Source organism: Poecile atricapillus, chromosome Z (assembly GCF_030490865.1).
Source record: "Poecile atricapillus isolate bPoeAtr1 chromosome Z, bPoeAtr1.hap1, whole genome shotgun sequence".
NCBI classification, from domain to species: Eukaryota; Metazoa; Chordata; class Aves; order Passeriformes; family Paridae; genus Poecile; species Poecile atricapillus.
Genome location: NC_081289.1, coordinates 118286410 through 118304938, shown reverse-complemented (window position 1 = coordinate 118304938; position 18529 = coordinate 118286410). Strand labels below are relative to the sequence as shown.

Sequence of the window (18529 nt, the reverse complement as noted above, 5' to 3'; positions counted from 1 at the left end):
TGTACAGTTTATTCCACCATCATTCTTCACATCTGCCCAATATTGCAGAAAGCTGGAGCTTAAGCAATATGTATAATTGAGATGTAAGTAAGGGATTGCTCTTGTGCTGAAAATCATAACCTAACTTAGCCATGTGGACAAGAAGGAACAACAAAGAGAAGAGATGGAAAAGAAAATAAACCCATTTATCATGGACAAGAAAGGAAGAGTGGTTGAATAGGACATATGAAGAAGGGAAGTAGGAAGAGTGATGTTTTGCTCCTCAAAAAGTAAAAGCAAATAATTTCATTTAAAAAAAAGGAAAAAAAGAAATCCTAATATATAGAAGAGGCTTTGCAGACTATAGTGTTTTTTATGGTTGTTATAAGTAATTGTCCATTTTAATTTCAGAAATAAGGAGTTATCAGTAGCATTCATCTAAAGAAATTGAGATTTTTATAAGACTTCATCTCTATTTATGGTTGCTAATACCAATGTGATGTTAGAAGCAGTGCTACCATGTAAAATATGTTTATGCTGGACTACACTTCTTTTTGTGTCTTATAATTCCCAGAAGAAATTTCCAAGTTAAACTTTGTTATCGAGATAAGGATCAAAAGATCTTATATGTGTCCATTTCCACTACAAAAGCAAGTTTATTCTTCTAAATTTCTAACCTTCTCTTGTTACTGTTACAAAATAAATTTTCTCATATTCTTATGTTATATTCAAGCAGCATATGCAGATGCTAACTGCAGTTAAAAGGTAGCTGCATTTTACTGCAGTTTGGCATACTACACAAGTTAATATGAATAAAAGTGCTTTGTCTGGTAAAGAAATTACATAGTAAAGAATTGAGAGCAATGATGTTGCAAGATTGCTGGAACTCTTTTCTCAGCTATTTATTGGATAAATAATATTCTCAACAAAAGTATTAAAAAGAGCAGGTATAATAATATAGATAGAAAATCTTAAGGAAACTGCTATAATTTTGAAGGCATGTGGGAGGTTTTTGTAGTGAAATCTAAAGAAGTGGAAAACAGAACAGAAGAATGAAAACAAGGATGAATCTTTATACCTGTTAGCAATCCTGCTGAATATACTGTGATCAGAATTCCATCTGGTCAAATATGGCAGTCACCATGTAGAATGAAACGCAGATGGAATATGTCCTAGTCATAGCTACTGAAAGCAAGCTTTCACACAATTTGCCATTAACATGCCGTTCAGTCTTGCTGCAATTTAAGCAAATGTCTACACTAAGTTGCATGAATTGTCTGAAGGCATGAAGATTGCCAGTGTGGTTAGATTCAGCTATTTACTCTAGTGCTTTCAGGATCAAAGCCTTAGCAACTGACTTCAATTCATGTAACCATTTTACAAATGGAATTTTATCTTGCTTGGGCTTATCTAAAAGTGCAGAGTAAATATTTTCAATCCATCTAATTCAGTCCCTAGATTAGAAATAGAGATCATTGTGTCTTATCATTCATTAATCAAGGTCATTTGCATAATTTTGCAAATATCTTCAAGGCTTTTAAGATTCAAGATTGCTTCAAGGAATTTAAACTGTCTGTATTCACTGACAGAGATTAACCTTGATCAGAAATCGTAATAGTTAACTAGAGCAGCTCATTTTCTTGGAAGATTACCTGGTTCATTTTCCATCTCTATTAACAGGAAAGACTTGGGTTTTAATCTGCCTTAATTTTAATTTAGCTTGATTTTGATGATGAAGAGTTCTGACTTGTTCTTTCATTGGATTCAGTTAGAAACTGGATCTCTTGATGTTAATTTCACTCAGGATTGAAGCAATATAAAGCTGTGTGAAACAACTCTTCTAGTGCTTTTTAGACACTGGTAAACACATTTCCTATAACAGTCATTTTAATTTGAAAATCATGTTGAAATGGCAAATAAAGGTATTGCCTGTCAAACTTAAGAATTTTGTATTTTGGCCAATGTTTTTTTTTCTTTTGATAGAACTCTTATCCATGATTTGTCTCAGGAGTGAGATAATTCATGTAATCCAAAGATAAGAGGATGTATAAAGGTTCCTTGTGCCATGGCTCCGTCACTGGTTGAATTTATAGTCTGGTATTTGTAGGCTGGTTGTGTTGTGAAATGAGTGTGAAATGAGCAGAGTGTATTTTTGTTGGTCTGTTTCCTGAAAGTTATTAAATTAATTTAGTGATTACAGTCATGCTCTTTCCTAATCATGCAGAGCAGCAATTACTGAAAGCGTTGCTTTTCGGTAGGCTTATTTTCACCAGTAAAAATAATCTGAAGTATTTCTGTCTCTCTTTAGCATTTGGTAGTGTTTATATAGTCTATTGAATTTTTTTATGCCAGCTATGTGTCTTCTAGAACTAGTGGAGGTGGATAAAAGGTCAGCACTGGACTGGACTGATAGTCAGAGCAATTAATCAGATTTTTCCCAAAACATACCTAAAGATATCCTACAACTTCAGAATTGTGTGTCATTACTTTGCTTATCATCAGAAAAGGAAATATCTCTTAGCTAATTTGCTTTAGAAGTTCTACCATAGCTGTTTGAATATGTTTATTGTGTGCTCTTTTTGTTCTTCTACTATTTTTTTCCTTGTTTCACATGTCTCTACTATAAATTACATCTAATTTGTGTAACATTTTTTATGTCCCTTTTAGGTATTGGATTTGGCATGCTTGTACGGGAATATGGCAAACTGTCTAACTTGGATAAGTTCTACTTTGCATTTCCCGGGGAATTGCTGATGAGAATGCTCAAACTCATCATTCTGCCATTAATCATATCAAGTATGATCACAGGTATGACTGAAAATGTACTGTTAGCTTATGGGATTATCATTGTGGGTTAGATTTCATTCTGAACGAAATAACCCCTTAAAACTTGATGGAACTTTATACTGAGAAATACAGATTTCATATTTTTAGATTAATTTATTTCTTTATATAATGAGAATGAGAAAGGATTTGGAAGGATTAGTACCATTATCTATGATATTATATTGAGCTGTGACCTAATAACTTTGCAAATCTATAGGTTCTTGTATCTCTCTTCCTGTTTTCAGAAGTGGGTTAAGCTGTTAAATTGCAAATTGGAAGCCCAAAGTTGCAACTGCACATTCTGAGATAGAGAGTTAACTGTTATAAGTAGTCTCATGATGCCATTTTACAAGCAAGGGAGAGCTGATCTCATAGCCTAGTGTCATAAAAAGAGGACGGTCCTGACCTATACTCCTTGGTCTCAGGAAACTTCCATGAGTTACCTCGCATGAGCTCTAGCATTCACTGAATCCTTCTATGAGTCCACTTGTACTTCCCCAAAACTGAAAACTCCTTTGAACCAAGCACGCGCTTAGGAGACTGTGTGGCCAGGAAGGGTAATGGAAGGAAAAGCAAAGCTTCCATCTTCTGGGAAAATCAAGCAAGCTGTTGGCTGGAACCCTGCCCTGAATGCTAGAATTTGCTAACAGTTCACCCATAGGGAAAACTTCAGAAAGATTTGGTGTAGAAAGTCCAAAGCTAAGAGACAGAACTGAATGTCAAATAGCCTTTACTTAGAAATAACTTCCTTCAAAAAAGGGAAAGGTAAGCAAACTTCTCTTTATTCTTTAAGTCTTTGATGAGGGTGCAAGGATCGTGACTATTTTCTTTCAGCCTTCTTGCAGTGAATCAAGACACATTGGTCACTATACTGTCCCTTTTCATCTCCACAAAACCTCTGTTTTGACAACATATTCATGCCCAGGCCTTTGTTGATTAGTTGGATGTTAATAAAATGCATCAAACATTTGACTAAAGAAAAGGAGAGCATGTTGTGATCAGAAAATAGACGGGGAATTTCGATCATGTTGTGAAAGTACATTCAAGAATAGGACATTAAATACAAACGTTCAAGCTCCCCAGAGCTCATAACCAAAACTACCACTAATTTCTCAGCAGCACACCCCAAAATGAATCTATGACAGAAAGTCCTTAAAGGAAGCTGTCAAGGCCTTTTGAGAATATCTGTGTTGTGAGAGGAACCCAGTGTTGTAACTGAAATGGAGAATGTCGAGAGCTGCAAGATCCAGAATGGAAAGCTTCCAAAGGCAGAGTGAGAAATGATGACACAAAATAGTCAAGGGTTGTATCCAAAGGAATTAAGGGAGGTTAAACAATTGTTGGTGTGTAAAGGAGAGGAGAACCTTAGTCTATGACAAGATATCCAGGAAAAGCTGCCAAGATAAGAATAAGACATTTCTTTTTTTGAGCAAGCTTTTATTTGTGAGTGAAGTTGGACCTATGTCTTCAGCAATAAATTAGACAATTAGAATAATCATGAAATGATTTATTTATTAAGTCTATCTCTGTCCATCACTTGCAGGGGAAACATCCTGTTAAAAATTATTGTGCTTACATAATGTATAATATTCCAGTATGAGTAAACTGCATTTGTAACTACTAACACAAGCTTAGATTTTACAAATTGCAGATTACAGTCAAATACAGAAATGACTATGTAACTGGATATGCCAAGGTCAGAATCAGAGCATCTCATGGTGAGAATGAGATGCTCTGATTCTGACCTTGGCATATCCGATTTCCACAGAAAGTAAGGGCATATATTATTTCTACACTTCTATATTAGGATTTTAGGCAAGGGAAAGGAAACAGGATAGATAAAAACAGAAGCTACTTCAGTACAGTTTTTAGGGCTTTTGCAAATTAACCACAATTGTCTGTCCATGATGGTTTTCACTATTCACCCGTACCCATCCTCAGATGATGTTGATGAGATACTGCCGCTTTTGAAATAGGCATGTTATCTTCCAAGCATCAGAAATGCACATTTGATTTTAATAAGTGAACTTGTGAATGTTTATGCAGCATATTAGTAATTTTTCTTCTTTTACACAGAGTTATATAGAATGATTTAGGTTGGAAGTGATCTCTTGAAACTATCTAATCCAATGCCCATGCAGGGTGTCATGGTTTGATAATGGCTAAACATCAGACAGCCATGAAAGTTGTTCACTCACCCTCTTCTATTATAGTTGGGCAGTGGAGAGGGAAAAAAAAATAACAAAGGGCTCATGAGTTGAGATAAGGACTGGAAGAAAAATGCTGTAGGGGTAAATCAGGTTAAAATTTAAAGGTATAAGATAAATTTATTATTAACAGAGTCAGAGGAGGGTAATGAGAAGTAAAATAAGGCTTTAAAACACCTTCCCCCTGCCCCTACCCCCCCCAGCCGCTCCCTCCCTCCTTCCTAACAGCACAGGAAGACAGGGCATGGGGGTTTTGGTCAGTTCATCACTCGGGATCTTCTGTTCACTCAGGAAGAGGAATCTTTTCTCTAGGGGCTCTCCCACAGGCAGTCTTCCCAAAAGTGCTTGCTTGGGTAACTCATCCAGAGACTGCAGTCCCCTAAGGATAGGCTGCTCTAGTTTGGAAGCAGGAGCCATCTCCCTCTCTAGCAGCAGGGGTCCTCTCTCTCTGTTCAGGTCTCCCATGGATCACAGCCCCTCCAACATCCGCTGGCTCAGATGTGAGCACTTTTCCCACGGGCTGCAAGTGGATCTCTGCATCTCCCGTGGACTTCATGCATTACAGGGGACAGTTTGTTCCACCACAGTCCTCATCTCAGCTCTGATGCTTGGAGCACTTCCTCCCACTATTTTTTCTGCTGACCCTGATGCCACCATGTTGTTTTCTCTCACATGGCCTCACTTCCTCCTCTTCTCTGATTAGAAGAAAACTCTGCTACTTGTAGGTACCATTGTCAACAAAGTCCATGAATTCAGATTCCTGCAGGATCCTGCAGTACCAGGAGGTTGATCTCATCTAGGTTCCACGTTGGGGACCCATCTGTCATGTTTGCCATTGCACAGGCAGTGGTGGCTGTGGCAGTGCTGCTGCTATTTAACACCTCTCTTCATGTGGGGTGCCAGGAAGGAGAAGCCACCACGGCCAGCCCTGCCCTTATCACCTGTGGTGTGGCTGGCCAGGGGCAGCCAGGCAGGCAAGGCTCGCTGTGGGACACACTGAGATGTCGTGGCCACAGCTCATCGCCAGCCCAGAAAAAAACTGCACCTGCGCTATTTTGATTTTCTTCTTAAATATGTCATCACAGAGGCGTTACCAGCCTCTCTAACTGGGCCAGCAACATGTCTGTCTTCAGAGCCATCAGAGACAGGCTCTGTTGGACATGGTGAAAGCTTCTAGCAGATTCTCACAGAAGCTACCTCTGTGACCCTCTCCTGCTACCAAAAAATCCAGGCTCTGTCAAACCAACACACAGGGTCAGCTAAAGCAGTGTCTTCATGTTCAGATTAAACCTCATAGATTTCTTAATTTTTGGCTACATTAGGTTGTATTTGTGGGCACCACTGCTAAGAGCCTGGGTCCGTACTCATTTCCACCCATCAGCAATTTATACACATGACTAAGGTCACTCTGAGCATTCTCTTCTCTAGACTGAATAGTCCCTGTTCTCCCATTTGTCTTCATGTGAGAGATGCTCCAAAACCCTCATCATAGTTGTGGCCCTTTGCTGGACTACATCCAATAAGTCCATCCCTTCATTGTACTGGGTAACCCAGAACTAGACCCAGTACTCCAGGTGTGGTCTCACAGGTGCTGCCTTTAGAGAGATCACCTCCCCCCACATGCTGCCAGTGCTTGTCATAGTGTTGCCCAGGAGTCTATTGGCCACCTTTGCTGTGAAATCTTACTGTCTCATGGTCAGCTTGTTGTCTGCCAGGACTCTCAGATCCTTCTCTGCAGAGCTGTTCCAGCTAGTCACCTTCCAGGACATACTGGTGTCCTGCATTACACCTGCCCAAATATAGAGCTCTGCATTTCTTCTTGTTGAACTCCACAAGATTTCTCTCAGACAAATTCTTGAGCCCATCCAGGTACCTTTGAGTGATTGTATAATCATCTTGTACGTCAGCCACCCCTCCCAATTTTGCCTTAGTGATTCATGCACAAAACTGTTATCTGTAACCAAAATCTAGTATTTTGACATGATGTAAATTTACAAAAGTCACCAAAACTTCCTAGATGCCTTTGGACTCAACATCACAGTCTGGTTACGTTATGTACCAAATGAGCCATTGTAGTTGTCTCTGGTGCAACAACCAACCTACAACAAAGGCACAATAACATGACAATACTTTTCACTCTGAGTGAGCTAATTGCATCCCCTTAACTTGTAAACTAAAGACATTAATTCTGGACTAGATGAAGTGTTGCTACTTTTACTGCAGTAACTTTGAAGTTATTGTGGCCCCAAGTGTCTGCCACTGAGCATGTGAACACATACAGGTCCAACATCTGTGATCATCAGATACAGGCCCTACAGGGTCTGCATAATATGTATATTCCAGGGAGGTGGACATCCTCAGAACACATCTGGTCCCACCAAAGACAACCAGCCAGCATGCAGATTATGATGCTTTCCTTGCAGTTCCTACATTTAATCAAGAATGATGAGGTTTCTTTGGGGGAAAATACTTTTGGGTCTCGTTCTAGAAAAGGTACTGCCACATGCAGAAGTACCTGGCCTTGCCACTATCAGTAAGGCAAACAACGAGCTGCCTTATTTATAATCATAGCTGAAGACAAATCCTGGATCTTCCATAAATTTTTCATTCCTCTCTTTGTTGACTTCTTTACAGTAATTTTTGGAAGTGTGAATTTTCCTTTTGATCTGAAAATTCAGAATTTCAAAGAAGTCATGTGATCTAACTTGACTTTATTTGACACTCTCCCATAACATCCCTACAGGACAACTGATACCATACTGTTGCGGCTGGGTTCTGGGGACCTGTCTGACCCACAGCTTCTGCCAGCAACAGCCCAGATAGATGTCCTGGGAGACAGAGCTGCTGTCTGGGGTTCTGTAGGCAGTCTCCAGCCAGGGGCAACCCTTTGGAGCATGGGCAGAGGCTTTGGGTGATCAGCTCTTTTAGCAGTGATTTCTGCTCTGTGATCAGCTCTGTTCAGCCCAGCCAGCTCCGTTCCGGGGTTACCCCTGCCGATGCAGACAAGAGACAGGAACACCATATAGCGTTCCACAGAGAGTCTTTAATGTGGGCTGCAGTGAAGGGGGCCAGTGATGGTCTAACCACTGAGCTGGGCAAAAGCTGGGGTTTTTATAGGGAAGGGGAGAATTGGGAAGGGGACCAATGGTCTGAGACTGGGATAAGATGACCAATAGCTAACAGTGAGATAGCATGGGGGCAGAAGCAGGAAGGGGTCCACAGCTGAGTCACCATGACTAGGCAGTTTTGTCTTATCTTAGGGGGCTGATGTCCAGGGAGGAGGCTTGTCAGAGGACTGGGCCTCCTCCACACTGTACAGGTTAGATAATTGCAATAGTGAGGCAAATTGAAACCTGTCTGAATGGGCAGACACAGAAGGTTGCAATCACCACTACAAGTCTGGTTGGAGGCAAGTCAGTAGTGATGTACCCCAGGATTCAATACTGGGACCAATCCTGTTTAACATTTCATCAATGACTGATGATGGAGCTGAGTGCTTCTTCAGGAAGTTCACAGGCTTGTCCAGTATACAGAAGAGAAGGTTACAGAGAGACCTTGTTCCAGCTTTCCAGCACTCAAAGTGGCCTACAAGAGAGCTGGAGGGGGTATTCTTACATGGACATCAAGTGCTAAGACAAGGGGCGATGGCTTCAAACTGAAAACAAGTAGGTTTTGATTACACAGTGAAAAGAAATTTACTGTGAGGTTTGTGAGGCACTGGAGCAGGTTAACTCATGAAGTTGTGTTTGCCCCATCCCCAGAAATGTCCAAAGTCATGATGGATGGAGATCTGAGCAACCTGTCTAGTGAAAGGTGTCCCTGCCCTTGGCAGTTGGACCTAGAGGATCTTTAAGGTCCCTTGCAATCCAAACCATTCTATTATTCTGTGATACAAAATATGTAACCAAGATATTTTTGAAAATGCAGTCTGTGGTTTTCTTTTTTAGTATTATAATGTCTTAAAAGGTAATGTCACATCCTGAAAAGAATCAGCTTATCCTTTGAGATGTGGAGCTGTGCACAAATGCATGTCCTATGACCAGATCCCAGTCCGTTTGTGCATAATGATGTAAATCAAGCCACAGCAAGGAGAGTGGTGGTTGGAATCACTCCCTGAGATTTTCAGGATTTTCTGCAAACCTTAAAGTATTAGTAATTTTAATTTGTTGGAATAAATGCCATCTTAGTCAAAAAAAAACCTCACTGATTTCCTCAATTAAATCAGGAACATGCTTCTTTCTTCTCATTGGAGCTCTAATTAGAGCAGAACCCTTACCTCCATTTTCAGATTCAAAAGGCAAAATTCTCCCTCTGGTCAAATAGAGGGCTTTGTAGAATGTGGTTTTCATTCACAAACCCAGCTCTTCTGAGTTTAAGAAAGGAAAAGCATTGTTTACATACTTATTTAGTGTACAAGTTGCAATTTGTGGAATTTTCCACTAACCTGCCTGGAAGCGTAACTGTAGGCTGGTAGAAAACTTACATAAGCACTAAGCATGTATTTGTTTTTAAAATGTTGATTAGTAGGACCTTGCTTTGGAGAGGGAATAATCTGAGTAGTACTCTGCCTCAGAGCCAAATTTTAATTGTTCTCTTCTTCTCATAATGATTTTAATGGATTCAGATGTAAACTTATTCTGATCCAAAATCTACCCCTGATAATTCAGTTCAAAATATAGAGCTCTTTAGTCCACCCATAAGATTTCTATACGTCAAATTAATTGATAGCATGCTAATGCACTATTCATGTCAAGAAATTATTTGTATTATCTGTCTCCTGCTCTACTGACATGGGAAAATTGAAAATTCAAATCAAAAGCCTGGAGTGTTTCTCAAGATCATTGCTATGACATCAGAACTACAGCTCTACTGAGTATAATACTCCATACCCCAATCCACCTTTTTTGAAGTAGTGCTCTAAAAGAAGAAATATTAGACAAACACAAAAAATATATTATTTTTAGGTGCCCTGTAGAGAGAAAGAAGTGAGAGGAATCTCTTGTATGTTTCATGGAAATTTTGAGAGTTAAATCTAATCATTTTGGGAATACTTAAAACATATAAAATATCTTTAAAAGTCTTGGAAATTTACAACTCTAATTTAATTCTGAGAATGAAGATACCCTAGAGTTGTGCAATGTATTTCATCACGGGTGCATACTGAGCAAATTAGTCCCCTTTAATCACTTCTAGTTTTCTTTTGCATGAAGTGAGATTCACACAAGTGTGCAGCGGCAGGAAATGTTTGCAAATCTGTTTTCTGTCAGGATCACAGCAGAACTTAGGCTGGAGACAACTGCCAAGTTTCCTGAACAGTTGTTCGCTTGTACTTGGGTACAAGCTGAGGAAACTTAAAAAATCTGAAGCTTACCACTCCACATAAAATGTCTGGCCTTATTTCCTACATCCAAGTTCATTGATAGTAGCTAGTGTCAGGAGATCTGGATCTTAACACAACATCCTGAGACATCCAGATACTATAAGAATACCATGGGTCTGTTTCCCATCTCTCTTCAATCAGTCCTTCTCAGATGGGGTTATATCATGCTGCCTGCCAAATTGATTTTCAAACTGTATGCCATGGATCTTGATACAGAAGTCTTTCTTCTTCAGGGCTAGAATCTGTTCTTAAAAAAATTCACATCAAATATGTGATAAATGACCTTTTTTTGATGATGTTTCCAGAGTTACCCATAAATGCTAGAAATTTTAGCTTTGTGTTAAAAGATGTTACACATAGCACAGCAGGTCCATGTCTCAAATCTCAATATTAATGACACGATTTTATCAGCCTTTCAACATCTGTTTCAAGTCCTGCAATAATCTCCCCCTCATTTCCTGTCTTTCCTCCCTGACAAAATATTAATAAAGCTTTTTCTTGTTTCTGACCTTCCCTTCACTTTCAGCCTTCGCAGACAACTTCAAAGAGACTAGAACAGATGCATAGGAGTTTCCTGCATTGTGAATTTGTGCAGGCTCAGCTATGGGAAACACCAAAACTTCTTAAAGCAATTGATGAAGCATTTGCAGTACACATGGCATACTTCAGGAACAATGGAAAAAAAGACAGTATCAATTACCTCTGTCAGGGCAGCTTCATGTGAGCTATAAATACAATGTCTCCTGAGTGGCAGATCTGGCAAAACTATCAAGCTTCCATGACTATAGAAACAAGTTCTTGCTTTACTCCAGGGCATGCATTGGTCCTCTGCAGCCTGAAGTATCATGCCCATTCCAGTTTTCCCAATGCCAAATAGATACTCTTACTTGCACTTGCTACTAATAGTACAAAGGCAATGATTCAAATCTGGCTCATTCTGAAAACTGCTCAAGAGAGAAAAATATCCCAGTGAATTTCCAAGGCCATGTGACTTCCCCTTTGCAGAGTCTGCTATTTTCCCTGAGTAAAGACTATGTTACATTGTGACTGATGAATGGATGTGTTGACTAGGTTATTTGTCCTTCTCAGTTGTTCAAAATTAAAGTGTGAGTTTCCTACCTTGGATCTGTGTTGGATCTCTGTCTGGAAGGATGCTAGTTTGTTTTAACGCATTGCCAAAGGATTTGGAGAATGAAAACAAAATATATGAAATGGGATACAAAAAAGCTAGAATGCAATGAGAAAAAAAAAAATAATCAGATTGTTCTTAATTATCATGTTTGTTTTTGAAAATCAGAACAGTTCAGATTTTAAACAACCACTTATTTACTTATTTTGCCCACTCTATTTGTAATTTAAGTTAGAATACATTAAGACTGTGGTGATGCCCTGGAATAGACCAGATAGTTCCATTTCACATATACAGTACTGTAAAGGAGTACAGATAAGGAAATGGCAGGAGGACAAATACAATGTGGGGCATCCAAATCCATTTTTCTCTGGTATCATAATTCCTGGGATAGCAGCTGCCTCAGCAGTTTCCATTTCTACAAGTCCAATAAGTGCAGCTATTGGGAGATGCTCCGTTACTGAGGCATCCTTAACAGGCCCTGTGCATCACCAGCACAGTCCTTGGGAAATTACTGGTCTAGCTTAACGTACTTAGAAACTATCTTCTGAATTACCTGCATGTTCTTTGTTTGCTTTGGTGTTTCTTAATCCAAAAGAACTTCCAAGAAAATCAGATCCATCATATAGTATTAGTAAATGAGTTATCTGGGCTCAGACAGGAGATTCACCTCTTCTCTATGTATCATTAATTGTGTGAAGCTCAGAAAACATTACATTACTGTTAATGAGTTCTGCCTTCAGTTGTACAGAGGGATGCTGGAAGTTCTGTCCCTGCTGTCCATGTGCGATCATTGGGTCAGACAGGATGACAGAGTCATGGGTTATTAGTGGACAAGACTTTGTGCCCGTCTTCTTCAGATTACTTCTATCATAGTCATCTACTCTTTTCCCATCAATATCAGTTGACCTTAGCAATCGAGACAGCCCTTACATTATTCAAGGTTTTAAATTATAGTAATAAAATTTGAAGTGCACTTCTGGTTTATGGAGCATGATTACCACCAGCTCTCAAGGGCAAAGAGCTCCAGCACAATGACCATTTTGTGGCACCAGCTGTCACTGCCTCCTGTCCTAGCCATGTCATTGTGGGCACTGCTGGTGGCACCACTGTGGCTGGGTCTAAAGTCAGTTGGTGTCTTCTGCTGTTCTCTTGTGGAGCTCAGGACATAAACAACTGTTCCACTAGACAAACCAGATTTTATTAACTTTTTTCACTCCATGTCCCTGTGAGTAGATATCACAATCGATTAAAAATGCAGTGTCTTGTTAAAGGGCTTTTTTTAATAGCTTGGAAGTTAAACCTTATCCACCTATGTTGCCGCTGAAGATGAATAGATCACACGGACACAGGTCAAGGTGTGGTGAAGAGAAGAGAGAGGTTTATTTTTCCCTCCAGGATTTATAGGCTCCTGACCACAGCCAGGGATTGGGTGGTCAGGATAACACTTTCTCACAGCACTGGCCATGAGAGATGTCCATCACAAGACGTGTAACAGAAAGAATGTACACATATCTATGTTTACAGTTACTGTCCTGGGAAAGTCTTTAGAAAACTATGTTAGCAAGCTCAGAAGCTGAGTTTTCAGGGCGACACACCTATACATTTTGCCACCAATAATTTTGAAGGAATTCAAGTACTTTCAGTACTACAGGTTTTCTGTATACACTTCATACATGTTATCACCAGCAACAGTGCAGGGCTATATTTCTGCTACATCCTTGAACTGAATCTGATTTCTGTAATGAATCTTGTTACCCTGTCCATCTTGGCAGATATATATGTCATCTTCCTTCCTTTTAAGTTTTTCTTATATTCCAACCAAGGAACATCATCTCTCCTGAAAAGGCATTTACTTCAGATTATATAACCTAGAAGAGCTTTCTAGAGAAAAAATTAAAATGTTCCTTGAAGTGATGAATTGAAGGCAGTACTAATACCCTCTTTCTCTGCATGTCTCCAATGAGCTCTGTAGGGAAAGATCATAACACAATGATTGTGCCAACTGCCAAGAAGACAGCACAACAATCCCTTAGTAAACTGATGTCCAGGGTTAGAAATTTTTCTTTAAATCCTATCTGAAATTCCCTCTGTTTTATAATTATTTTAACCCTTTAATTGCTATAAACTGTTTATCTCCCATTCCACCCTGTCTGGCATTTAGAAAGATTCATTACAACTGCTTTTTCAGCCCCATCCTAAATGATCCAAGACATCTCTCAGTATTTGAACTGTTGTAACTATTGTTGCATTCCAAACTTTAATCTGTTTATTGGGTTTTTTTTCAAATAATCTCTTTTCAATGCCTCTCCAAAGTTAAGACACTAATATTTGACATGGTAATCCAAGTCTCATAGATCATGTAATTAGAAACTGAGAATTTTCTGACTTGAAATTTTTGATGATATTTAAATAGCATCTACAGATGCTTAGGTATTACCTGCATGCATCTATCTCTCTTTCCCACCCTTTCCCTCACATTGACCCCCATGTGCTAGTTTTTTTTCATTTCATTTGTAAGACATTCTTCTGTTGCATTTACACAACATACTAGTGAAATAACAATCATTTGTTTCAAAGAGTAATTAATGAAATTTCTATCAAGTGTGTTGAAAAGGCAATTGCTACAATCTGCCACAGAAATCCTTTCCTTTACAGTAAGTAACAATGACATTTGGAAAGTGAGAATAGCTGCTGTTATAGAAGAATTGACAGAATAGGAACAGAAGACTTCTAGTAAAAACACTAAAGAGAGTAGATCATGAAAGACCTCCTGCATATCAGTTTGTGTTTAGGGCTTCCATTTGCCATAGCCTTTCTATTACCTGATCTTCTCAGCCAGCATCTGACTTGGAGCTGTCTCCTTATGAGACTTAGCTGAAGCGGTCATTCAGTTAGCTGGGCAAAGACTAGTTGCAAAAGATCCTTCCAAGCCCCATGACACAGTAAACACGAGGAAAAAAAAAAATTATGAGATGCATATCAAGTGAAAGATGTTTGAGAATGATCTACAGGCAATAGTAATCTGAGTCCTTTGTCACAGATGAGCAGTGGATTTGTACATAACATCATGCTGTTTGAAGTCCTGCATGTGGGTGGTATTTCAGTAGACAGTTGTGAATTACACAACTTGTTCATACAAGTCTTGTTCATACACAGAGAATGTGGCATTTTCCAGAGAGGTCCACAGAGCATGAGAAAAAAAAAAAAAGGACAAGATTCACCATTCAGCTTTTAGAAGAAGCAACAGAAATTGCTGTTGAACCTAGTTTGGAAACTGAAATTTCAGGGAGAATATGAAGGAAATGACCTTCCAGGAGATTAGTGACAGGGCAAACTTGTACTACAGAATCATGCAAATAAAAGGGCAAAATGTGAGAAAAAGGGCTCAGAGTCTGAAATGGGAAGAGGGAAAAATCAAAAAATAGATGACTCAAAAACGTCTTCATTCAGGCTCTGAATACACCATAGTGATTCCCTCACTACACTTTTTTTCTGAATTGTATACAGAAGGATTTTCCCTTCAAAAAGTCATCATAGACATAGGACAAAAGGAAATACTGGAAAGAACAGGGGACAACTGGCTTTGGAATCCTTTCTTTTCAGAAGCCCTGAGAAAAGCATTCTTCTGACTTTATGTTTGAACTGTCCCAAGTTTATAGGAGAGCAGAAATTTCTCTGGAGTGAAAAGGAAACTTTCTTGTTTGTGTCTATAACCCAGCTATTAAATAATGACAACATTTATATGGAAATATGATGAAATCTAGTCTTACATGTGTGAGATGCCTTTCTTTCCTAGCAGTAGCTGATTAGAGTTGGTATAGCTTATGGAACAAGAATGCAAATTTGGATTCTCTTAGATACATAGAGGAATAAGAAAATAAGCAATAAGCTTGCTACACACTGCTTGTGCAAGCTTGCCCGACACTGGAGCTAGAATTTGGTGTTCACTGCTCAGATAAAAATTATGTCTGTCTTCTGAAGGTACAGGCCAAATACTGTTTTAGTATTGGTAGTGTTTCCCACTGCAAAGTAGAAGAAAAATATGGCAACTAATTCAAAACTTTCAAATGTATGTAAGAAAGATTGTTTTTATGGCCTGACCACAAGCTCTGTGATGACCAGTGCATTAAATGAGAACTCTCAGTACTAGGTAAATGACATTTCAAAATCACTTTGGAACAGAGAGGTCATACCACAGTCAGATGCAGCTGAAATTTTGATACTGCTCATGTCTTAAATTAGAAACAATCCCAGCTCCATCTTTTAAAGCCAAAAAACTTCATGTATTTCAGGTGACCATGTATCAAAGGCAGAGTTTCAGCGCTGTTTTGAGGTTTTTCTCTAGTATTTTTTAAAGAATTAATACTGCCTTTTTGAAACAACACAAAACATAGTTCACTCCAGCAATAAAATAGCATTGCTTCTTTCATGTAATACATTGTGGTCCCCTTAGAAGGATTGCCTACTGAAATTCTCTGTATTCATTTTAAGAGTCAGCTATGGTTTTCTATTTTTGTATGTCTTATGCAACATTCTGTAAAAAATTTTTGCTCTCCTAGGTATTCACCAATCATATAATTTCTATGATGTAGTGACTGCCTATTGCAGCCAGAAGAGCCAAAGTGAACATGAAGAAATGAAGTGTGAACACCTGGAAGAAGTTGAGAATTATTTTGTAATTTATCTAGCAACCACAGAAATTCCTCAAATCAATAAGGCAGCTGGGAGTTTGGAGCAATTTCAGAACTGTGTTTTGCCTTTGAATCAGCATCATTGTCATAGCTGAGGTCTAAAAGCCATAGACTTCTATTCTTCAGGAATTTCTGTTATACTTCTGTTACAATTAGGGATTGAATAGAGAATTAGGTGTAAGAACCCTGAGAGAATTGTGTACAGTTGATGTGCACCATGCTTGAGTTGTTTTTCATCAGAATTTAATTAGCTTCTAAAACTAATAGACACATATACCATGTGGCTGGCAGTAGTAAGAACTTGGAAGGACCTTGAGCCCGGCTCTTCCTTCAGGCCTTGGGTCACTTCAGGAGAACAAATGTCAGTGCTAGGAGCTGGCTAGTGACATCAAGAAAACTCACATCTTGATCCTCAAGTGTAGCTGTGTTGCAAAAGGAGTTAAACAGCCTGGCCTTTTATGGATTATACATAATGATCAGTGTGTCATGCAAATGAAGTGATGATCCTGTCAGCTTCCACCAATCTTCAGAAGTTTGAGAACAGCTCAGAAGTACTGCAAAAGATCAACTTGATGATGACACTGAAATTTGTAGGGCAGCAATAAAAAATGCCAGGGGATCTAGGTATGATTGTTGGTATAATCTAGGTATGCTGTTGAACAGAGTAAACCACTGCACCAAGTTGTAGATTAAAGCTCTCATAATGTACTGAAAAAGAGAGCCTGGAAGCATAAATCTGAGTGCACAGTTGCATGTATTCCAATCTGTAGAATGGTATGACAAATTCTAAGGATGTAGGTGTTATCCCCTAGGGAACTAAGATGGTAAGTCCTGGAAGTCAGAAGATCCCTGTGATTCTTTCCAGTCCTTCACAGAACCCTTTTCACTCCCAGATCTCACAGCACTGGTCTCACAAGAGTATAGTGAACAACTCTGGAATTACAGTGCTATACCACAAGCCAAAGCCATTTGGCCATTTGTAGATGCACATTTTACAGGCCACTAAAATAAACATATTTTATCTTCAGTGGCTACTGGTAAAGAAATTCTGGAATACCATGTTTTATATTTAAGCTTAGTTTTGTTTAAATCAGACTATTCCCTTAGGTAGCTTTATCCTGTAGTATTTTAAGGAAATAGTTTTAAATATGTACAATAAAAACAAATGCTGCAGTGTAGCATTTCACTTTGGTAGGGTTTTGAGGTCTTTGTACAAGGAAGAGTAGAAGGGAGAGACTTGATTTCACTGATTGTTTTGGGTTTTATTCTTTTGCAAGTGTATGTGATGCAAAATAGAGAAAAGTGGGAAAAAAAAAGAGAAGAGTACTAAGATCTTCAAGCTGGAGATTGTAACATAGAAAACACGGAAAAGTGAATTGTAGAAGACTAGACAATTGATTCCAAAATTTCAGTCATTAAAACATTAACTCTATTCTGCTAAAATGATATGGGCAGAGAGGTAGATAAATTAACAGATTTTAACATCACTTGATGTCTTTTGTGATGATCTCACTTAAGCCTTTCTGTATCATAGCCACAGAATTGCATCTTGTGCTTCAGTGGATACAGCTGAATTAGGAAATATTTTATAGGAAAATTTAAGGGACTAATCAGAAATACAGCAGTTTTGAAATGCCCAGGGATGGAGGAGAATCCATCATTCCTGTTCAAACTCTATACAGTAAATTATATTACTAGTTTATCTGTTCAAACAGGTTTAAACTTGGGGATAGATCAAGGGAAGAAAGAACAGATAAATTTGTTGTAAAAGTTTAGTGGTAATCCAAAGTAGATAACCAAACCTAATTATACTGCTACTGTGATCTAATCTTGAATGACACTGCAGGCTTTCCTTTTGGAGCACCGTATGTGCCATCTTAGTTTCAGAAATTAGTTTTCTTCTGAACTGAAATCTGTGTTGTGTAGTAGTTTAGTACTACTAACTTTGTAGTTAGTGGTCGTGTTAGTGCTTTGTTCAATACGTCTTCCATTAACTCTTTCAGTTATGCCCAAAAAAACTGTAAAGCCACAATGTATATACAAAGGGAATCTTAATTTTCAGTTATCTTAAGAAGAAGGCTAGTAGCTATCAATTATGCTATCAATTACTCAGTCATGACAGTAGGACATATCTGGACAGAAGTCTATTATTATATATCATATTTTCTTATGTGTAACAAGCTAACATAAAAAAAAAAAAAAAAAAAGAGCTTAGCAGTATACATCACCTGGTGCAAACCTGTGTCTGTGGCATTTGTAGTGAATGCTATTTCAGTCTTTAAATGGAAGCATCATTCTGAATGCAGGTTTAAGC

General features: G+C 38.6%; 1 protein-coding gene across 1 annotated transcript in view; it reads left to right on the top strand.

The window, feature by feature from the left end:
- The window catches only part of SLC1A1 (solute carrier family 1 member 1), a 50972-nt gene that overhangs the window by 11050 nt on the left and 21393 nt on the right, over nucleotides 1-18529 (top strand). The window contains exon 2 of the mRNA XM_058827967.1: nucleotides 2647-2787. Within this exon, the coding sequence (XP_058683950.1) occupies nucleotides 2647-2787 (141 nt within the window). The remainder of the gene's footprint in view (nucleotides 1-2646; nucleotides 2788-18529) is intronic.